General features: G+C 45.7%; 1 protein-coding gene across 3 annotated transcripts; it reads right to left on the minus strand.

Annotated features, from left to right (window-relative positions):
- Positions 1–407: 407 nt before the first annotated feature.
- scaf8 (SR-related CTD-associated factor 8) lies at positions 408–24,051 on the minus strand. 3 transcript variants are annotated; one of them, XM_030355781.1, is made up of 20 exons: positions 23,897–24,051; positions 23,029–23,112; positions 10,953–10,997; positions 10,239–10,400; positions 9,923–10,079; positions 9,648–9,775; positions 9,234–9,410; positions 9,058–9,134; positions 8,825–8,936; positions 8,546–8,674; positions 8,275–8,390; positions 7,556–7,749; positions 7,318–7,418; positions 7,042–7,155; positions 6,562–6,718; positions 6,140–6,273; positions 4,884–5,025; positions 4,713–4,757; positions 4,409–4,624; positions 408–4,162 (listed from the first exon to the last, which is right to left on the minus strand). In XM_030355781.1, the coding sequence occupies exons 1-20, from the start codon at positions 23,924–23,926 to the stop codon at positions 1,932–1,934; spliced, it is 4,551 nt and encodes a 1,516-aa protein (XP_030211641.1). In that variant the 5' UTR covers positions 23,927–24,051; the 3' UTR covers positions 408–1,931. The 3 variants fall into 3 exon arrangements, with proteins under 3 accessions (XP_030211641.1, XP_030211643.1, XP_030211642.1); XM_030355783.1 differs by lacking the exon at positions 23,897–24,051 and adding an exon at positions 20,498–20,586; XM_030355782.1 differs by lacking the exon at positions 23,897–24,051 and adding an exon at positions 20,498–20,589.
- Positions 24,052–24,062: the final 11 nt, after the last annotated feature.

Here is a 24,062-nt window from a genome sequence, read left to right on the forward strand (position 1 = left end):
GGAATGTAAGAAACTAACCTTTAACGACAGTATGTTTCATATTTATATATAGGAGGCGAGTGATCTACATGAATGTCACAGCTAAGTGGCTGAAAGGGTTGTAAATGGCAAACCTCTCACTCCATAGACTAAATATATATTACTCTGGCAAAGATATCATGAGACTAGAATAAGAAGCAGACTCGAGTTCAAATGATTGCATGACTGGAACTAAGGATACCCATTTGTTTCGCTTCAGTTGTTCCTGAGGCATATAGTCAAAGCCTGAATGTTTGCTGGGCATTACTGTAATAATCTGAATCCCAGCCCGCAGTGGGGTTTTATAGTCATAGTGAAATGTGTGTATGGTCAGGCACGGTCACCATTATTAGAAAAGCAAGTAAAATAAAATGTAAGGAATTATAAAGTCCCGATTGCACCTTTATACTTTATTCAACAATACATCTCCTGTAGTGATCATTTGGTCTAACAGGACAGCAGACTAGGGTTTGCCCGCAGCGGGTAAACAGAAGACCAGCTCGCGGTGTGAAATGTTCAGGAGACAGAAAGGCTTTTTAAAAACATGGCTGCAGGCCTGCATGCACAGAGCTATGGAGTATAGGCGGTCTTGTTCTCTACTACAGGATAGTGCTGTACAAATGGCTACGGTTCACACCGGTTGTTTTGAGGGGGACAGGGATGGGGACGTGACAGGGGGCAGTGGTGTGTCTGTCCACACTGTGGTCTGGAACAGTTAAATATCACGCAGCAGTTCTGTGGCGGCTTCATCATGAACACTACAACTCCACACAAAAACAAATGAAAGGCACAGCCCCGTCCCCAGAGAAAGAGAGCGGGGCGGGGGATGAACAAGCCAGAGGGGTTTGAAACTAAGCACTATATCCCGTGGTTTCATCCAAGCCTTGTGGATGGAGGATCAAGCAGCGATTTGAGCAACAACAACAACAGAAACGGCAAATAATCAAGGGTTGTTCGAAACAGTGAAGGACAAATCAAAACACTGAGAGTCTGTTAAGTGGGTCTTAGTTTTCCACTGGTCCTGGGTCAGAAAATACAGTCCTAAAGCAAGTGTTTAAACAAACAAAGCAGGTTTATTTCAAACTAAAACAATATGCACCCAACATCCACAACCCCCCCCCCCCCCCCCCCCCAGAGATCCATGTCCCCATGTCTTTCCTCCAACGGGGCACGTTCGGTTTATGCTTTTTAAAATCCGGTGAAGTATATGAAACAAATCAAAGACATTTATTTGTAGCTGCGGGAGACACAACGATCATCGGCTTCCATCTTTTTAAGTGTATTTGTTCCCCCTCCCCCCGGTTCAAAAGCAGCTGTACCAGTATCACTGAATGTAGGCTATTGGTTTGGCTTTGGAAACAGGAAGCATTATAGGGCAGCACACAAAGCACTCATTTAAAACCTTGCAGCAGTGTTATTAAAAAAGAAGAGCAGGGGGAAAACGGGGGGCAGCCAGTGTGGTTTCAAGTATCGTGGTTGGACTGAATTCAATCCAAAGCCAGGGTTACTTACTTTCTTCCATAGGAAGGCCAAACTGCCGCCGCCCCAATTACAATTGAAACATTTGGGCTGAAAAATGATTAAAATTCATCAATGGTTGATTACTAAAAATGAATGTGGTGGCAATACAACTTAAAAAAGATGGGGAGGGGAGGGGGGGGAAGGGAGGAGCATAAAATACAAAATGATCTCCCATTAAAATAGCGTGCCGTCTACTTAAAAACACAGGTATTTGTGAGAGATAGAATATTGTTATTGTTATCGTTTCTCGATACGACAACGGATGTGTGCCGTGCCCCCGCCATGTCCCGTGTGGCGAGGGGGGTTGGGGGTGGGGGGGGTGGTTTGCTGGACATGAGTGCAGAGAAGAAGAGACAACTTTACAAAATGATCTTTTACCTACTGAGTGATGATTATGTCCCCTCAGTGTCTGTGTCAGTGTCTAGCACTGGCTGACTCGCAGCTCCCTCCACCGCATCACTCTGTTCATTGTCTACGTGCTGAGGGGAGGCCAGCGGCCCCTTCTGCTGCTGTGCCGGCGGCGGTGGTGTCGGCGCTTCCTCCTCGGCGTCGTCGTCCTCCGGGTCGCTGGGGGCGTCCTCGGGGCTGGATCGCGGGCCGCCTGGGGAGATGACGAGGTTGGGGGAGTGGGACAGGGAAGGGGATGGCGCCCCCTGGTGCGAGATGTCGGGGGACGCCTCGGGCGTGGGGTCGGCCACGCAGAAGGGGTCCATGGCGAGCCCGTTGGCCCAGCGGGCCTGGGGCGGGGAGGCTCTCCCCGGGGGCGACGCCGGCGGGCTGCCGGGCTCGTCCTGCTCCTCCAGAGAGTCGGGGCTCTGACCAGGGGAGCCGGGGGCTGGTAGGCAGGCGGCCGGGGAGTGGTACGGCGAGATGGCGAGCGGGGAGGACGCCTCTGGGGGCGAGTCTACCTGAGGGGAGGCCGCTCGCTCCGGGGGCGACTGGACCGCATCCGGAGTAGGGGACCGTAGAGACGGAGGGGTCTGGGGCTGAGGGGTCACAGGCCTAGGGGACACTGGCGCTGCCTCGGTGGCCGGGCTCAGGGCCTTGGTCTCTGCTGGCGACTGGGCTGGAGGGGGGGACTGGGCTGGGGCGGGGGACTGGGCTTGAGGTGGGGAATGGGCGGGGGCTGGGGAATGGGCTGGGGCTGGGGAATGGGCTGGGGGAGGGGAAGGGGACCGGGCCAGGGGAGGGGACCGGGCCGGGGCGGGGGACTTGGCCTGGCAGAGAGTCTGAGGTGGGCTGGGGCTGTCAGCCCGGGGTGCGGCCAGGGCGCCCCGGCTCAGTGCCGGAGGGGGTGTCTTGGGGGGACTCCCGAGCAGTGAGGGGTTGAGCTGCGGGGGCAGGGGCAGCTTGCCAGGAGTCTGGGGAAGGAGCATGGACTGGAACCTGGTCTGGAGCTGGGGGTTGAGTTTGAGGGGTGCCAGCATCTTGCCCTGGTTCAGGGCCAGGTTGGGGTTGAGGGACGGGGTGGGGAGCAGTGGCGTCGGCAGGGGCAAGAGAGGCGTCCACCCCCCGCGCTCACGCTCCCTCTCTTTGTCCCGGTCCCGCTCGCGCTCCCTGGGGCGCTCGCGGCCCCGGTCTCTGGTGTCTCTCTCTCGGGTGTCTCTGGTGTCTCTCTCCCTGTCCCGGTCCCGCTCCCGATCTCTGTCGCGGCCGTGGCGGTTCCCGTTCACCTCCCTCCTGAAGTCGAAGTCTCTCTCGTCTCGGTCACGCTGCCGGTCCCACGGGCGCCGGCGTTCGTCCAGGTCCTGGTGAAGGTCGCTCTCGAAGGGCGCGGCCGCTGCCGGGGGGGCGACGGCGGCTCCGCGGCTCCAGGGCTGGGCGGCGCCCGCCGACCCGGAGTTCCCGGCGGAGCCAGCGGCCGCCGCCGGTGTACTGGGGCGGCCCTCGAAGCGGCTGGGGAAGTTCTGGCCCGGGCTCGGACGTTCCTCTGGGAAGCCCTTGGGCCCTCCGGGGGCCGGCGGGCCTCCCAGGGCCTGCGGGGGGGGACCCCGCATGCTGTCACGCTCGTCAAAGTCCCCTCTGGTCTGGCCCCAGCGGCTGTCTGGGGTGAAGCCCGCAAGGGCCTGCAGGCGGCCCACCAGGCTGGACCTGGGGCCCGGGGTCCCTGGGGTCTGGAGCAGGGCGGGCCTGGGTCCCCCTGGTCCCTGGCCTCCGCTCCCACCGCCGCCCCCCCCTCCGGCGCCGCTGCCCGGGCCGTCGCGCTGCTCCGGGGGAGGGGTCCTCAGGAGGCCGGTGCTCTGCTTCTCCGGCGGGGGGAAGCGGTAGTCCTGGTCCTTGCCCTCGTCAGCCCCGGACTTCTCCTCGGCCTTGGGCAGGCCGTCGCTGGGCGGGTTGAGGCCCCTGCCGAAGGGGTCCATCTGAGCGAAGGGGGCCCTGGCGCGGGCCTGGGCCTGGAGGGAGGCCTCCAGGAGGCTGCTGGCCTGCTGGTTCAGGCTCTGCTGCAGCAGCAGGGGGAAGCGGGCGGCCGCCCCGGGCTGCAGGAGGTTGGGACGCATGTCCATGGGGAGCAGGCCGGGCATCCGCTGTCCGGACAGGCCCGCGGGGTGCAGGGGGTGGCCCAGGGGGGTGCCCGGGTGCATGCCCAACAAACCCATTCCGCTGCGCACCGCGTTCTGCATGCCTGGGCAACGGAGGAGAAAGAAACACGTTGATAAACAAACCTCGGGCCACCAATATTCAGGATTCTGTTCAATATTTAATGTCATCCTCATGAATAATTGCCAGACTTGCTTTCTCCTTTCTATTAAATGGATTATGATTAGCACCTACATTCTTAATATCCTCGGATTACAAAAGACTTTAAATACGTGCAGCTGGGATATAAATGGCCTTTGGCATTTATAGATGTTGAGCGTTCTTATTCTACCTTGCAGGGCGAGTTCTGCTGCGGACTCCATGGCGTCAGCCGACTGATGTCCTTTGTCGTTGGCACTGTGTTGAGGGACCCCCAGAGGGTTGAAGACGCCCGTACCGGGGAGGCCCGGGGGCATGTAGCTGCCGGAGATGTTGCTGGTGGGGGGGATCATGCCTCCATACAGAGAGTCCTTGACATTATCCTGGCCGGAGGTCATCGACGACTGCACTGTAAAGGCACAAGTAAAGAATGGGCTTCACCGGCTGAACAACAACGTGATGCCCGTTTCTATCACGCGATATTCGGAAATACTTACATGTATTTGAGGACATGCCTGGTGTCTGAGCTCCAGTCATGAAGCCTATGGAATTGAAGACAAACCAGCCATATTATTAACGCAATACATTTTTTATGTGGAGTCATGTGGAGTCAGTGCAACTCCATAGAAAAAATAAGTTTCTTTCTTTCCAAAGATGACAGCGTTTACCTGGGGGAGGCTGAGATGCATTGAAGCCCGCTCGGATGAAGGGTGGTGGGGGTCCATAGCCAGGTGGCGGCATCCCCATGGAGACTGGGAAGGATGGAGGCACCATGCCCACTGCACTGGAAACAGCTTGGGGCACTGGCAGCTGCAGAGGTGTGAGACATGAGACTCAGTGGTGAGGCGACAGGAAGCATCCAGTATCAAATCATCACGCCAATGCAGGCTCCAACAGAAACATGACACAAGTGGGAATCAGTGATTAATTTTGGTAAAAATAAGTCAATATTGGTTATGTTATTGTATTTGTTTCAAGATGAACAAACAGGCATTACTACCATCAAATTAAATGATGCAATCAAATTAATGATTTAAAAGATAGCCTTTTGTCCACATTGAATAAATCAACAGAACAGCAACTAATCATTTTCCTCAATGTAGCGCACGTAAGATAAGAAGAAATGGTTTCTTGCTTCTGGACCGTCCACTCATGGCATTGAGTCAACATTTGCTGTAACATTGCTGTGGGCACGTTGTTTGCGCCATCTGCCTGCAGACTCATGACACGACCACCATGAAACCTCGATATATAATTTTAAATTGTGTCAGGAGGGGATGTGATTGTTCACAGCTCCAGTGTGCAACAAATTACTTTCATTGAACAAGTGTATTGTTTTTCTTATAAAGTCTGCGATTTTCCCCGCACTACAAAATGTTACCATTTCCCCTCCCCTCCCATCACACCATGCCCTCCCACTCTGGGAACAGTGGTTTAAGTACAGCGCATCAATGATTTGAAAGAGGAAGTGGAGGATAGCTTATTTGTCTTAAGGTGCATGCCGTGACAGCAAAAAAGGCCTTGTTCATAAACAAATTGGTCGCATGAGCCTTTGAGGACTTTAAGCACCCATTCGCCCTGAGAGCAGGACATTTATTATAACAAACCGTCACTTACAGTGCCACAGTGAACAAACAATCTGTGTGACCGCGCTGCAATCACTCAGCCGACCCATTAGCAGGTCAACAGCAAAGGCCTTTAGGAAGTGGATGGGGCGGGCCCAACAGTAGATTAAACACGCTGAAACTGGCAGCGAGGATTAGGCCGAGGAAAACATAGGTCTACCTTCCACATTGTGTTGGGATTGAAGGATATCAAATGAGGAGAGTCTGTCTTGCTGATTTTATATCTTATATAATGTGAGGCCAGTGAGATCGACAACTAAAGTGTCAGAAATAAATGGTAAATGGTGTATTTTCCGTACCTGAACAGGCATCATGGTGACCTGTTGGGTGTAGGTCTCGGCGTGGGTTTGGATCGGAGCAGCCACAGGCTCCACACTCACTGCCTGGCTCGGGGGCTCCTTGACAGGCTCCGCGTTCTTGGCCGCCTCCCACTCTGTATTGACAAAACGAGAATCCTGAAGCAGTCATCCTCTTCTGTGGTAGGCTTCGAGAGCCCAGCTGTGTTTATGCATCTCAGACCTCATTCCAACACGAGTGTCGATGAGGGCTTTTTTAAAGATCGGTTCTATTATAAGTGGGCAATAAATCTACCTCAGAACAATTGAACGCCAGCCGGTGGCTGCATGTTTATCAGCGAGAGTGTCGTTACAGCGTCATATCGTACAGCCAGCATTTCAGTTGCTTCAACCAATCCCAGAGCTCGTGCGGAGCGTTCCCTCACCATCGTTGACCGTCTCCTGGTCGATTATGCCGCCCTCTGCGAAGTCGTCCAGGTCGTCCAGCTTCACCTTCTCCCAGGGTATGTAGGTGACCCCCAGGTCCACGTCCCAGAACTGCTTGTACTCCTGCTTCACGCCTTTGTTCAGAGCCCAGGCAATCTGGTCCACAAACACACACAAGTAGTGGATGAGAACAGTGTTTGTATGGACAGCCACAGCATCAAAGTCAACTTCATTGTCAATTGCAAAATACGCCGAAGACATACAGAGAAATGGAAATGGCGTTTATCTCCGGAATAAGAACAAATGGATAAAACTAGGTAAAATAAGATAGTATGACCTGCTTGTCTCAAACCTAATCATATCGTTTAAAAGGCACTAGTCCATTCAGGTTTTTGGATGATCCAATTTGTCCAAGGACACAAGATGGGAAATGAGAAAGGGGGAACATTGCATCAGTGAGTGGATTGGCTGGAGGGTACCTTGATGACCTTGGAGCCGATCTTAAAGGAGCCGGTGCTGAGCTTCTGGCGGGCGCGGTAGGCGTCCTGCCGGTGGACCATGCAGATGTAGGCACAGCCTCTGGGGGGGATCATCTGACCAGGGAGAAGGGAGAGAGTATGTTGTTAACATTTTACATTCATTAAGGGTTTTTTAGAATCTCCCAGGCTTAAGGCTGAGATGTTTAACACTGAGGTTAAAGGGTCAGCGACGTAACACCGCTGCAGCTTACGAGAGAGAAGCCGAGCTCGACTTACGTTGATGGACTCGATTTGGCCAAACTCCTCAAACAGGTTGGTCAGGTCTTGCTGAGTGGCCTTCTTGTCCACTTGGCCAACCCACAGAGTCGTGCTGCACACTGTGTATGACGGATGCCAAGAAAATTAGTACATTTTCAGAAGTTAATGTGACAGGCTGTCTGCTTCCATGATGAGGAATTCGTAAAAACTCAATGAGACGGTGGCGTCTGTGCACACAGCTCGCCAAGTCCCCTACCGCTGAGGGTCCTGGAGCGTATCGGGGGAAGGCCCTTCTTCTGCCTCTCTTTTTCCCGCTCGCGGGCGCGTCTCTCGCTGGAGTAGGAGCGAGACGACTTCCTCTTGCGGTCCCTGGAGCGCGACCGCGAGCGCTTGCGGTGCTTCCGTTTCCGAGAGCCGGAGCGTGAGCGAGAGCGCCTCCTCTTTGGAGACCTGGTGACATCAAACGCCTCCAACGTTACATCATGTGGATGAACTTCAGAGCTTAAACACGCACATCAATGGAAATGCAGCAGCTTACAAATGACACAAGATTACAAATGACTTACAGAGGTTTCCTGTGGCAGAGACATGAGCTTATTATTATGTAATCAAATGATTTGAATCCTAATTGGACTGAGGAGGATAAACTGGGAGAACACGTTACGACAAAAAGCATAAACCCACTGCTATGATTGAATGTAGCACCTAAGGGCCCATTCACACTTCCACGTATGCTGGTGCCATCAAGGGGCATGGAGCTAGGGAGCTGGGAACATGCATGCGTGGAAACCAGACTGACGCGGACCCTCAATTCTAGTATCAATGGTACCACACTAGCTTTATCAGCGCACTTCTGCAGCTGTCCGCAGACGTGCAACGCAGAAGGTACGGCCGCGCCTTTGGTGTCCCAGTTAGGGGCAGGCCTCGTTTGAAGATAGTCCAGATGAAAGAGTGCGAAATGAGAGAGACTCTGACCTGGAACGTGACCGGGAGCGCGTCCTGGAGCGAGTGCTCGCAGCCTTCTTCTCTTCCGTCTCAAAGAGCTCCTCCTCCATTCCATCTGGGCCCTCGTCCAGATCCATGTCCATGTCCTGCAATCACCGCGTGATAACACACTTCAACACACTCGCCAGGCCGATAGGACGCCACCAATCAATGGCAGCACGCCGCATGATTGACAGTATACATAGTACAAGACCAACTATTACCGATACAAAACCAATAAGTGATTCAAGGCTTTTGGTACCTGTTGCTGGTTGTCCATGGAGTCGTCTAGTTTCTCTGCCTCGGGGAGCTGTGGCTGGCTAGTGCTCTGGACAGAAGGCACCGGGTTCTCCGGCCCAAAGATGGAGTCCTGCGGCTCCATGCTCATGGACTTCCGAGGAGGAGAGACAACGAGAACCGTTATACTGCGAACGAAGCATCGCAACCTGCCCTCATAAAGAAGACTACGCCTAGAGGAGCCAAGTGCGGCACGCACTGTGGGGCACTCTGTGTGAGGGGTGTCGATCGGACCAGGACCCACCTTCTGCTGGTGCTCCATTAGCTGTTTCTGGAACTGCTCCAGATTCTGCTGCTGCAGCTGCTCGGCCAGCTGATGGAACAGGGAGTTGTTGATGGAGTCCGACACCATGGGCCTGCAAAGAGCCGCCGCCAGAGCGGTCAACACGTAGTTAATAGGAGATCCCGTCAGTGACCACATATTAATTCATTGATCAATGGATTTATTATGTGACTGGGACTAGAGCTTGTCCTCACATCTGAGATGAAGTGTCCTTTTTGGAATCTTCACTGCGGTCCGAGTCATTCCCAAAGTCGAACTGGCCCAAAAGTTTCTAAGACGGAAAAGACGACATCAAACGTTTCATGACGGTACATATTCATGCTGATAATTCCAAACGGCGTTAAATGCCAAACAACATCAGTACGCTTACCTTGTTAAAAGAAGTCACCCTCTGCTCCAGGGGGTTGAGGCTGTTGGCGGTGGCGGCGGCCGTGAGCTGGGCCGTGAGCGCCTGCAGCTGGACCACCAGGCCCGCGTCAAGCGCCTGCAGCAGGGACGGCTGGGGCTTCTGCTGCTGCATCTGCAGACTCTGCACCAGCTGCTGCAGCTGCACGACAACCGCAACCACAATGGTTTCAACCATAGTTCATAATTACTGTCTATGTATAACAACTTGGGTGCATAGCAGCAATACCGACGGAAAAAGAGTATATATATATATATATATATATATATAGCAACGACAGAAAGATCTAAACATTCAAGTACAGGGGAAGAAATTACTGTAAGGTAGGCACAGAGTATTCCAGAAGAGGGTGCTGGAGGGTTGTGGTTCTGTTCTAACCTGTTGTCCCTGGGGACTCTGGAGGATCTGGGCGACGGCAGCCACGGTGTCTGTGTTGGAGATCTGAGAGGCCCAGTCCGGCAGACCCTGGACTATGTTGGCGGGGGTGGCCGGGGTGGCTGGGGTACCTGCACACAACCAGAGAGGGAGGGAGTATATCAATATACATGTGACACGCTTGTTTGCGTTATACCGTTGTTACATGCTAAACATTAAACCATCAACACGTAGGTGGGCGGTAAGGAGGCCGTTGTCGTGTGCGCGTCCGGACTGACCGGGTGTGGCGTTGTTGGCCGGCGCCGTGCTGCTGGCCATGACCGGGGTGACGCTGGGCGGGGGAAGCCCTGCCGCCATGTCCAACAGGGGCTGGATGATGTCGCTCTTGAACACGGCATTCTTCTGCCACAGGTTGAGGACTCGCACTATCTTACTCTGGAGAGACAAGCAAAGAGACGTGGGCTGGTTAGAAATGCGTTTCAATCAACAATACATCAACCACAAAAACAACACCAGGAAGCTGACTGAAAACAACATGGTGGGGCCATTGGCACACTTGAAACGAAACCTAACAGTGTTATATGCGTCTCACACCTTGTCATCCGAGGGACAGCGGTAAAGGTGCTGGAAGGTGCCGATGATGTTCTTGCTGAAGCGCGGGGCGAACACGTCCTTCTCCATGCCAAACTGGTGCCGCGACTGTCTGACAATGGAGTCGATAACGTACAGCCCGGGCACCTTGTATTCTGGTTTGCACTGTTGATGTGGAACCACAGGGGGAGACGGCATTGGAATATGCTACAGTTGCAATGTAAATATACATTTTTGACTACCAGTACATCTCGGGTTAATAACAGTTCACAGAAAAGAATTATTTGTTTGTGCGGTTAGATTAAAAACTCTAAAGTAGGGGTGCAAGAAATACCCTCCTGAAAATCATATATCTAATACAAGGTCCAACTCTCAGCGAGTACTGGAGCACTTTTTTTGTGGGTCTCTTTCATTTTGCGCACCAGGTTGTGGAAAAGATAACAGCAGGTGAGGCTGCTTAAACCAGTCAATCAACCAGCACACTTGTTTTAGTTAGGCTAGTGTTTAACGCAGGGCAGTTTGTGAAGAGAATTTATTTGTTATCTGTGTGTTGCACACTGTTGCTACACAGTGTTGTGCCTTTTTAAATGTATGCTGTACTGAAACCAACTTGACTGGGTGAAAACAATTATCCCCATGGGGACATTAAAGAAGCGAACTAACTAACTAATTCCACTTGTAGTCAACATGAGTTGTGTCTTTTGTACTAATGCTTACCTTCTGTACGAACTTCTCCACGCTCTGCACAACATGCTTGTAAAACTGAAAGAGTAGAACACATTGATGTCAGCAAGCAACGCAGCATCAACTCATGGAAGCATTGTAGAAACAGACTTTCTTCATCACAGAGCCGTAGTGAGACTTTCAAAGAATCAACATACAGAGGATAAGGATATTTTACCACAGAAAGTTGTGTAATTTCACCACTTTTTTATATAGCACAGCAGGATACACAAAAAAACAACCTCTTACACTAATCTATGAATTGCCTTAATTTGTATGGATTCTAGATACATATTCCTGTCATGTTTCCAACCACATAATTTCATCAGTTCTTAATTAATACCCAACTAGGCGTACTTCTGATAGAGAGGAGTTTTGGTGTCATTAACCGATTCAACTTGGCTTGGCAATGCATTGCTCGGCAGTTTGGAAGAATACATATTAAATCTTAATGAGTGTTTCATTGGATGTAAAATGGGATATTATAGCCAACACGATGTGAAAAAGTAATGAAAAATTATATTACTATCTGCTGTACTCTGCATATTTGCATATTATTCAATTGAGCCAAACTACTATGGTTTCTTTAAACAGGCTATACCTACGAGTTCTGGAGGAGTGCTTAATTGAAATGGTGTTATTTGACCATGAGTGGTGACCATTCACATTCCAAAGGCTATCGGCCACTTAAGAAATACGTGCTTGGTAATAAGAGCAATCATTTTGATGGGTTGAACTAGACATCTCCTCCCCACATGCGTGCTAACAGGCCCAGTCTATAAAGACACCACATCATAATGCTAGACCATTCAGCCGCCAGTAGATGGGGTAAAAGGACAGGCTGAAAACAAATCAGTACAGTAATTGTATCAATGAGACAAATAATCATAACAATAAGAGGGTCCATTTAACATTCAGTGGAGATGGAGAACATCAACAACTTGTGCACAGTGGGTTGGAACGTAACACGCGTATGCTAAGGCAACAAAATGCGGAAAGGCTTGCTTTTTTATAGACTCAGGCGAAGTCTATGGGCCCTTAGACACAGAATACCAAAGAGGCCCATTGCACAGACAAAAATAAAAGTAGCTTGCACTTGTACTCGAGAAGACTCCCTTTATCTATTCAGTAATCACAAACACACACTACCATGAGCATCCGCTATGTTGCGTCGGAGTAGTGAAGCAAATGGAAAATCAACTAAGTAGATGTATATAAGTATATGTAAAAACTGACAATTCTATACTAGATTTTGGCCAAAATAACAAGTCGTCCATCCTTCTGCATTCAATTGAAGACATCACATAGAAGAACTTAACATAAAACCAGCATCAAGCTCCACAGTTAAGAGTACATTAAGTCTTGCCCTGCATTATGTTTTGAACATTATTTTTGCTAGACAAATAAGAGTACCATAATAACGCATGTTTAAATTGTGCACACATTATTTTGGAGAAAAACATGACCCGACACCCAGTTACACAATTTAGTAAACTGAAGGGTTACCAGTCAGCCTTTCTAAGTACTACTAGAGAATGGCTTCCCACAGTATTTCCGAGCGGTTCTCATAATATACTTCCTTATTCATTAATTGCTGACATGCAAAAGTTGTGTATCTGGATTAAAAGTTACTCCATTTATGAAACGAAAGTAATATACACATGAAGTTATCCAATATCTAAAATAAAAACTGCTGCATAAAAAAAGAACATGTACTGTATATAACATGTACAGCTGGACCTATCCATCCCAGAGCATTTCTCAATGTACGGTAACTACAGCCACACCGGCACCAAGGTTGGTCAGGGGTCGTGACCTCTCATGTTGAACCAGAGGACCTGGTTTTACCCACAACTGTAGAAAGCTGAAGTGAAAGCAGAACCCACTGGGTTATGTTACAAGTAACACCCAATTCAAAATCCCCTGGAAGTTTCTATTTATACAGGAATCAATACATCTTTCGGAAAATGGCAAGCCGTTTGGTCTCAAGTACAGAGAGATCATATGCAAGGGATAATGGATAGAACGCCGGTCATATGGGGAAAATCAGCCCAGACGAAGAACAGGAAACCGACGCGAAGCGGAGGTGTCTTGCTCCGGACTGAAGGGGCTTATTTTCGATAATGACCGGCGACGTTCTATACATTATTCCGCTTATTACACAGACTTGTCAAAACGAAAAAAAATAAACTCAGATGGTGTGTCTTTTTACAATCAATTTGTTACCAGCATTCATAGTGTTGATCAGCAGAGAAATAGTCCGCCAAAGACGTTGGCGTCGCTTAGCAACCGAATACGTTGGGGTTGATAAGTTACCGGACTATTTGCGGAGTGATACCGAAGATGTCAATAGAGGCAAAAAATGCACTTTCCTTGACAGCGGTCATTATATGCTTAGCAACGGTGAATTATCAAAAAATAATTCACCGCCGGAAGTTGTGAAGGCCCATGCAAGTGAACGGAGCGTTCCACAGCATTGAGAAGAGCTGTGTAATAATAACATAACAATCCATGCCATGTTGTTTATTTTAAATTATTGGATGCAAGCATATAAATAAGCACAATTATCTACTAGTACTAAAGGATTGAGAACTTAACGTTGAACATTATCAGCTGAGCAAAACTTAAGTAAAAACAATGCACTACAGCCAAGCTAGTGTCAGTGGAGGCTCAACCTGAGGCCAGTTTAAATGAAACCCATCATCGTTGTTTAGGATCATAACTTAGAAGTATTCCAACTGATTTCTTTCAGAATATTGTTCAACTCCCCGCTGAGTGTACACGTGTTTTGAAATTGGGTTGGCGAGCCACGATGACACCCATTCTATTCCAAACTAGTGTTTCACAGCTACCCTAGCTTTATCTTTGCCTTGTCTAACACAAGTAAGTGCAAACCAATTGCCTTGCTAGATCATTGCTCTAATATTGCCCAAAATTGAAAAATAATTAAGTTTAGATTCTGTTTTTACACCCCGCTGGTGTGTGCCTTTTTAAGCAGTGTTGTCCTTCTCAGTTGACACCAACCCTCAAAACATTTCAATAAGTGGCAGGGATAAGAGTAGGAGGGGTTGTTATTTAAATGACTGGAGTGATTTCTGTACCTATTCCTTCTCAAGCTTTCCCTGGTTGGTACAATTATGGCGGAATGGTTCCACCAAATGCTCCGCTTTCATAAAACTCATTGTGTCGAGTCAGCCTATGGGAAATTATAGAATTGATGAATTCATTAATATAGCGTTCAGTTGGTAGACTAGCATACAGCCACTATCTTCCCTCAGAACTCTTACTGTGTTCCTCTTGGTCTCCAAGTACATTAGTTTGCAGTGGTCTGTAAACACAGAACCAAACTACGTAGCCAGTGCAGTTTGTCTGCGCTTGGGCCTGTATAAAACAAATGCTGCTATGGGAGCTGCTCAACAATAGTTTGGAATAGAATGAATGTCAATGGCGCACCACCGTCCCAATTTCGGAATTCACAAGAGAGGCTAACATTTTCAAAATCATGGCTGATTTGCAAACTGGCAAAATCCTTCAAAAGATCTTTACATAATAATTTGCGAGACCTTGGTTCCTGATTCATTTCATCTCTGAAGATTGAGTTCCTGCATAGTCATAACCAACAGTGTGATTACCAAAAAGGATGTGGTGGTTGTTTGAGGGTACCCTAAGCCTCACATTTTAGATTTAACTCTACTTGAAAATGATTTACTTTTATTAGATATTTAGTCCAAGTTTGGAAAATATTCTTGTCTTTTCAATTATTTTATGTTTTGTTGTAATAACGAAGACACATATTATTTGTCAGCATTAATTGATACCACAAATGTGTCACAAATCATAAGTCAAAACAAAAGTTAAGACTGCGTGAGATAGTTTGTTTGTTATGCTTTTTCTATGTATCTGATAAGAGATTGGAACGTTCAAGGTAGAGCAAATTTATGTACATGCAAAACACAACAAAAACAAACAAGCATACAAATGAATAAACTATATAGCATTGTTGCTTCAAGGAAAGACGCTGCATCCCTATGCACATTAAAGTCCCTAGTAGGCAGCAGTTAAAATCTATACTACTGAAGGGGTTCGGAAACCCCAAAAAAGACAGTTATGATCTTAGGGAGTATTACTGTAACAAGTCACTCTGGAAAATTATCACTAAATAGGGTAGTAATTCCACTCTACTCCAGAGCATTTAGACAACTTAATTGAAGAAAAACGACCTGATCCTTTACTTTTGCCCTCCACAACCACTCGGCAACAGATAACGTATACACAATGTCTTCAATCCAATATCCGTTTCTGCCAAGACTACTCCGTTAGGCTTGACATGTTCCCACTTGCTCACACACACAAACTTTAAATTACTAAAATAACATTAGCATGGCCTGAAAGCTGTTGATTACTGATATATTGCTATATTCATTTTTGGGTCATGAGGGGGTCCATGTGGTTCCTAAGGCTAGTCCAGTTGAGAATCACCGTACTTAACAACAAGAACGTACATCTGTTTAAGCCCCTCCAACCATCCTCTCTGCTGTAGAGAGTGGGGAGCAAGTAAATTCAACACTTATACTACACTTATAAACGGTATACATTTAATAAATTATATAATTCAGTAAGGTTTGCAGAATAATGACAAAAGTCCCCATCCATCAATGATTGAAGGTGCAGTGTGTAAAAAGTAGTGCCATCTAGACTAGAGAAACCAACTCTGCAGAAATTGAATAAACATAAAAATATACATACTCATTAATATCAAATATATAAGTATGTTTCAATGGGTGCATAATCCGATGAAAAGTAGAATCATTGGATTTTCAAAACCTTAGAATGAGCACTTATACATAGGGAGTAAAACCCATGTCTCAGTTTGAATTCAAATACTATGAGGTTTAAAACATGCATTTTGGGCTAAAACTTCTGGAAAGGAGCATAATTCTCCTGGATATGTCACACAGCAACAAAGTGAGAACTCGTTATGCATGACCCGAGAAGCTTGTCCCTCCTTTGGACATAGCCACCCACATCAACCGCTGCCCAGTAAGAGCTCCACACATACACTAACACCGTGCACACAGCACACCACCTGCGCTCACAGCAGAAGAGCCTGGTTGACAGAAACTGACTAAACAAACAGATTTTAATTATTATTTTTCTATATTTAGGTCTTATTAAAGTAACATTGAAAGATTGGCATAGACTACTATGTAAACAATGTTTAGAAACAACTATTTGGGGTTTTGTTTTGGACCCTACACAAGTAGATTCTTGTGTAGGGTCATCATAACCTGTATTTTATCTAAAATTCTGCTTTCTCCCTCTTTGTGGGGTGTGCTAAATGTGGATAGGAATCCAATTATGATTGCAGTTTTCGGGGAAAAAGGGATGCAAAATATTAAGCGGACCTGTTTGGACTTATGAAAGATTTTCTTGGTTGGGTTGCAACAGATTATTAGGTGCTTTTAACCCCATTCTCGCATCTATCAATTTAACAAACATACAATACAGTGACCCACAGGCTACATGGCTAGGATAGTAGCAAATGTCCAAAACTATGTTTTGTGTTCTCCACGCCAAGAGTGGGTCTTTAAAATGAGGACATGCCTGTTGTCATGCTGTATATAGAAATCCCTACAGAGATATCAGAGCTCTGTATGCTGAAGTGTTAAGTGTATGCTTTGATTAAAATAACTAATTTGCCATTATATGAAGGCTGCGTAACCTACTTCCAATTTGCAACACCCCCCCAACACACACACAGGAGAAAAAAAAAAAAAAAGCATAATTATTTCGCAATCTACGCCCATTTAGGAGCATAAGTCTGAATTGTCCAATTAGCAGGAACACAATCAGAGTTAATGGCCACTAATGCTGTACCGCCATACCTGCAACCAACCAACAAACCAACCACGATTACACCTCAATTAAGTGGTCGTTAAAAAGCTTTCTGTCATTCTTATGCATTTAAGTAAATGTCCTGGCTTTCAATCAGTGTAAATGTCTTGTTAACCGACAGGGGATTTATGTACAACCATCTGCCATCACCACGATTTTCCAAGTCATGTTACATGTAGTGTAGGCAGTTACACCACAAACAACTTTCTTCCTCATTCTCATAATTAAGACTTTCAAAGATGAAAAAGTAGTTGGATGCCAGTTTGTTAAAGTCCAGTGTGCCCGCAATAGTTTGTATCAGAGATCCGTTACAACAGTGAACAGTTAAGGTTAAGGCACGGACTAGCTTATATTAGACTTGACGTGCCGGACCTCAATAAGTCAGGCCTGCTCAGAGGTGGGAGGTCCGCTTGAATCCTAGCTTAGTGCTACACCAGTGCTTCATGGACGTAGCTTCACAGCCATTGATATCAGTTTCAAATTCAATCCACACTCAAGTATTTGGGGGAGGTTAAACGGCTTCCCCTAAGTCCTCTAAATACCAGTGGGAGAATGGAGGAAAGACACAATAGAAGAATACTACGTGTAAAATGGATCATTAAGGACAGCGCTACACTGCTAAATAAATGGTTGCCAGTGAAGTGCCTGTGTTTTATTGTTCTGATTTATAAAAAGCTTTATAAATAGGAATAAAAAAAAAAAAAGCCATCCATTCTCTAGAACATATGCAGAACATGTATTGACAATTCTGAGATGCCACCAGCTAAACTTAAATAGATAATAATATATAAGTTATTGTCTGATCATGAGCTGATCAAGGCATCCCTTGAATAATTCCTATGCAAGTCCCCATAAAGTGTAACCTAAATGGGACCATCTACTCAACTAAAGAAAACAATACAACAGGAAAATTCAAATAACACGAAATGTACCTTCTACATGTGTGCTGCACCTCATCATAAAAAGAAAAGGTCTTCCTATTACGTTAACACTTGATTGTGAGAACTGTGTGGCAATGGATTGAAATAAGCCGTGTTTTAACCTCAAGTGCCCAGGAATTGTTGTCACAGTTACTACTTGGGTAGATTTCACACTGCATTGACATATATGATCTCCATCTGTTATACATGGATATATAATTAAACTTGATAGTAGTGTGCACTACAGCCAATGTTAACTTGCTCTGCTTTACGTGAATATAGGTTGCTTTAATAACATGACTGTGTGCAGTTGTAACTAAACAGTCTTGGAGAAGAACTTTCTCCAAAGCTTTCTAGATCCTCGGGAAATTTCCTGCAGTGGAACCGCTGCTGTTGTGACACTTGATTGTGATGCAATGCCAAATGTCTTTGATATAATTGCCCCTTAATATCTTTTGTTATCTCTAATCGGCAAACAAATAGACCAGATCCATTACATCATTCCTGCATAGTAAACACAGTGAAAACACAACTCACAACCAAGTCTAATGGCGCTTTCCCAGTGTCTCATGAAGTGTACCACACCATACTACCGATGCTGGTTCTTAGCTTGCTACTGAAGTACCAAGAGTAACAATGATGCTGCACTGGGGAAGCTCGCAAGAGGATGACTCTTTAGTAATGCTTTATGAAGTGCACAACTGTCCCATTCAATATAATTATTCAATGTCAATAATTATTTTAGAGGCAACTCCGTAACACAGATGAAGCTGTTAACACTAATCATGGGTCCGCTACTTCAACGTACCAGGGCAAATGAAACACCTGCCCACCTACACAGTGTGACGATTGGGGGCTGCACCCATTTCTCCGCTGTGACAGCTGTCAAAAGGGTACATGGCCAATGTGTGTTCTTCACTAATTAAGTCTACAACCCATGAAAGAAGCCGACCCATAGTTAGTAACTTAGTGTTATGAGCTACACCGTCGTTTGTCTGATAATGAAACATCTTTGAAAAAGGTCTATCGTCCAAATGCCAAATCTGCAAAAAGCAGACAAGGATAACGGGCAACATCACCCCAACGTCTGCTTGCTCTTCTGGTTACACTGACAAAGAATGTACCCTTTTAAAAAACCTAAGTGTGGAGTGTGTGTGGATGATGATGCTGGTTTAGGCAGCCTCACCTGGCCTGAGTCAGACTGATTGGACCCTGGGGCTGGGTGAGGCTGCACACCTGTTGCACATTGAGCAATCAATGTGTACAGGATAAGCCAGCCATCACCACACTCACTCAGAAAGAGATCTCCTGCATGGGAAGCAGGAGCACCGGCTCATGTAGCATTGTCTGCAATCCTTTCAATAAACCGCCTTTGGACACCACCGATGCCCTATGTCCTTGTCTGGAGGAGCCTAGTAAAAGTCACCTAGGTGGTGTGTCACATCGACATTGTTACACCATGCAATACGTTTTCCTACAAATCTGTCGAATTAGCAATTTCAGGAATGGTTAACGTTTAAATATTGGCATGGGATTATCTGTGTAGTCGGGGGAAGAAATTCCAGAATCTGATAATTTAAACAGGCAGTGAGAGAATACATCGGCCTCATGTAGTCTCAAAAATATCATTAAAAGTACTCAATGTAATGATTGAGAATTTTTTCCGTGTCTAACTATTTATAAATATAAATGTTCTATTGTAGCCAACTTGCTTAAAATCCTGTGTCCATTCAACGCAACAGAAGTGAAGCAGATTTGAGAGCTATCGTTTGAGTTAATAGCAGTCCTCAATCAGCTATTAGTGACTGGAATGCACCGAGAATATGATTTGAGTTGACTGTGCTATCTCTGCATGAGGCAATTTCGATTTTAGAAACTGAGCATTCAGGGCATGTATTCACTGATGGTTTGGGAATGTATACCTTTTTTACACTATTTTCTGCTGTCTCTCTTTAAAGCTCTGGATCGTACCTGCATCGAGTTTAGCGGGGGGACACCAGATAATATACGTGTGGATCAAAGACTCAACAGCCCAAAAAAAGCGATCAGGAATTATGTGTCCCAGCCAACAAGACCCAAAATCTGTCCACACAACCAAGTGTTTTGAAAGAGAAAATGACAAAGGGTACAAGCTTACAGTGGGCCGAATTACCCACTTATTCATTCTCATAACAGACAATGTAAGCCAGCGATTGAATACTAGTGTGTACATCTGACCACATCAACCCAAACTAAAATGGAACAGACTTAAACACTCCTTGTTCAAGCATAATATGTAAGGAAGCAGATCTAACAAGGTAACTCTTATTATAGTGTTCCTGTCTGATGAACCCCATCAAAGGTTGACTAGGAATCTATTTTGCCTTCAACCAAACAAAACTATTAACAAGCCTTCAGGAAAATCAGCAAGCTAGGGTTATCTGCATTCTACACACCCTAGGATTAACCCACGTACCACAAAAGTCAATCCATAATTGGCAGAGAGAACTATGATTCGGTGAATCAGTATATTAGCCTGAGACACATACACAACTTAATAAAAGAACCAATGTAATCAAGTTCTTAGAAATCTAACAATTAACAAGCCATTGAACGCCAATAAACGACCAGCATAATGTCATCAACAAGACAAGCCATTTGTCTGTGTGTGTGGCTGAAACACAAAGTTAAATTTGCTTGTTTGGTTTGCTTCCATCTTCTTTGTGAAACAACCCATACTCCTACCTAAGCTGGTTAGGGACTCTTATCTCTTTGTAACTCTCTCCACCCCATCCTCCTGCTTCACTTTCAGTGCTTTTGGGGAGCTGGGAGAGCTGCTGAGGGAAGGGGAAACAGGTATTATACACAAGCAACAGAAGGCACAGCAATAATCAAAGATCAGTGCATGTCCTTCAAAAACAACTGCTATGAGAGAAAAAGGTATTAGCGAAGGCAACAGTTATGCACAAGTTAATTGATCCCTAGAGCTGGTATGCCGAGCCTGGTACAAGGAGTTTCGATTTGAAAACATATTCCCACGTAAATGTATGAATCAGTGGAATAACTCAAGTATATCAGATAATGTGTAGGGCTTTTTACACTTCCACAATTGGATATAATAAAGAGTGGAGGAAAAAATATACAACGGTTAATTTAATCATTTTAAACTAACAAGAATCATTCCAGTCACTCAGTCGGGTAGCAAATTTGGACTGTCGTTTCACCGTTTTTTCAGACAAGGAAATGCAAAAGGTCTTTGGTCCCTCCTGCCCCCTACCCCCCAAAGGTCACCCAACTGAATAGTGTTAAGCTTACTGTTAACAGGGAATCTGGGCTATGGCAACATCAAAGATGTTCTCCTTCTTGCTGCTAACTTAAATAAATAGCTCAGCCCCACGATACATGGACGGCTATGACATAACGCCAAAACAGTCATCACCTCACTTTAGACATAAAATTATGGTTTTAAAGATACTATTTCACAATTTGGTGTCTTTTTTTCTTTTCCCAACATGCCGACCGGATACCAAGCAAGCATAAAGAATACTCTCAGCCTATAGAAAACCAGTTGGCAAACATCTACATATTGTCAAGACACCATACATTCCTTGCCTTCTGATTTGTGTCGTTTTGCAAGTTGTTCATGGAGGCTTAGAAAATGTGCTAAATACTCTTAATGCCTTTCGAGTACTTCAATCCCCATCAGCAACCGGAGACGTCTAGCCCTTGTGCTATTCCTAATTCAAGTAATTAGCATCCTCTAGGCTAAACGGTTCAACTAGTCATGACTTGCAGTGGTTTTCCCGTAAATCAGTGGTTTTCCCTTAAATCTTTCTAAAGATAAAATACAAAACATTATAATTATGGGACAGGATAGGCTAGGCTACGAATGCAGAGCTCATTGCCACTGCACGGATCCCATTAGCGGTAGCATGATGCAGGATACTGTTCCGGTTCAACTTTTTAGCTCAATTAGTTCTACAAAGCCATGCTACTCTAGAATACCTGAGTACAAAACAGACAAATCTCGACAGTGCCATGCAAATCAATCTCTCTTCTCATGCCTTTCAGTGTTTACATCATAGCTGGTAGTTTCGGTACAACTTGGTTTACGTCCCGTTGACGCGACAGTGAAGTTGACTTATGCATTACTAGTTAGGATATTACTTTTGTATTGGTGGTGTAGCCAAATTTAATAAACTGCTAGTTTAAAACTAACAAGGGGTAAAAATGACTTAACACACAAACTTAGTAACAAATAAGGCATAGCTGTTGGAACCTGCTCCTGTGGCCTATCAGGGTTAGCTGAATAATTAGCAAGCTCCCTGCCAATGTGTCCATGTCAAATTACCACGGGGAAATGAGAGACTCCTGATGGTTACGTACAGCCAATCACAACCATCCATATATCCCTACTACCTTTTATTTAAAGCAGATTTTTAGTTTAGGCTTTTCAAGATAGCCATGCAGAGCTGTTCTCACACCAGTTAATTATATATTTAATTTGCCAAGTAGGAAGCTAAGCAATTAAAACTTTAAACCATATACTTCCACTAAAGAGGAAGTGTTATTGACATGGCTGAGAAAAAACAAACCCCATGTCCATGTTGCACTGGACAATTAAGATATCCCCTTGTAAAAAAAAAATATATATTACGATTGAATACATGCAATCTTTATGCATTTCAAGCTCGGAACTGCTATCCATCTATAGCTACTCTATATTAGATGTTCTTTAAAATAATGCCCGACATTTTCCAGCTCATTAAAATAAATACTTCTGTTGCATAGCTGGGAATGCCAGCATCCCCAGGCAGTAGTCTCAGTGCTACACTGTGCAACTGGTGTTATACAGTCACAAACAACACAACAGTTGTCAGTCTAGTTGCTGTAAGCAACTTTGGGGCTTTGACTCCCCTGTATTTCCCATCTGGGATCAATCAAGTACCATACTATCTCATCTTAATGTCAGAACTAGGGAATTTGAAAAGTCTGGAACTTTAGTGCCCATAGGTTAAAAAAGGTACTGGTTTGTCTGCGATTATGAAAACGCATCGATTATCCAAACTTCAGAGCGGTTGGTTGAGGTGTCATTTTAATGTTGGATTGTAGCGCACCTTCACAAGTTACCATTCTATAAGTCTTCATGAAAATACCAAGAAACATATTCCTGGAAAGGTGTTATTGATTTTTGTGTTTTTTTATTAAACCCCTACCATCCAGGGCTTTATCTTCTCATCTTTACCCTGCCTCAATCATCACAGCTACATACTTACTTTTATAGCTTTGATTCCAGACTTGGTGATATTGGTCATCTTTGCCTTGGAGATCGGAGGCTTGTACTCATTGAGCGAGTACAGCTAGAAGAAAAATGACAACAAACCACCTTAGCCAAACGTCACATATCATATTTACGAGATGGATACGGTTCAGGACCTATTTATATTAAAGCAGCCCAGTACAGCGTCCAACGTTTTTACGTTTATGAAAAAGGTGCAATGCAACCCAAATCTGCCGTTGTGGAAACATTGTCTAACTTCATGATGTATCAACTATTGAACCGCTATTTAGGACACTTGTAAACAATGGCCTTGCGTATTAACGCCACTTGGCTCGTTTGTACTGCAGACAAAACAGGGGGTTGGGAAAGGCTTGGGGAGCACGTACTGCACACTAGCTATAACTTGTTATACAAACATATAGGTTGCTTCATCAATCATACCACTCAATTGTGGATATACCGTGACATTTCTTAGTAATAACATAATAATACTAGGGCTACTAGCTAACCAGCAGAGTTGACGCTAGCTAGTGAATGGTATCACGTTAGCTCACTAGCATAGCGTCAACTTGCTAACTTATAGCAGGTTAGCTACGGACTGTGCAGAAATATTTGCATACTGAGCAATACTTTGCTTCTGCTTCAACAGTTGACCACACGGTTCCATATAGCTGCTAGGGTCGTGTTGACCGACACCTCTCGTTAGATCTGCCGTGGTTTAACAACATTGCTGACAGAGAGTGCGGCCTTGTGCGAGACTGCCCTTCTACCATGTATGCTAGTTAGGCTATCGCTAGCTAAATTACTCGGTTCGACATTTTATCATCACTTTGTGCGGAAAATGTGGCGTGTTTGAAACAAACCTCATTGTTAAAAGACTTCACAGCCTCCATGGCGATTAAAATCAGCTCGCGTTCTGGATATAAAAAATTATTGTATTCTCTTCCCCAACCGGTTTGAATGTTGCATGCTCAAGGCTTGTTGGGAGATGGAGGAGACTGCCAATATGGCGCACAACCACAATGCGAA

The sequence above is a fragment of the Gadus morhua genome, chromosome 5 (genome assembly GCF_902167405.1).
Source record: "Gadus morhua chromosome 5, gadMor3.0, whole genome shotgun sequence".
Taxonomy (NCBI): domain Eukaryota; kingdom Metazoa; phylum Chordata; class Actinopteri; order Gadiformes; family Gadidae; genus Gadus; species Gadus morhua.

Bases quoted from the DNA above. Each gene is read 5' to 3' on its own strand.
- scaf8 (XM_030355781.1), bottom strand. From the start codon at position 23,926: ATGGAGGCTGTGAAGTCTTTTAACAATGAG. The intron at 23,113-23,896 runs GTTTGTTTCAAA...TTTTTCTTCTAG, and splicing joins TGAAGTCTTTTAACAATGAG to CTGTACTCGCTCAATGAGTA. The intron at 8,937-9,057 runs GTGAGGACAAGC...GGCTCTTTGCAG, and splicing joins AAGGACACTTCATCTCAGAT to GCCCATGGTGTCGGACTCCA.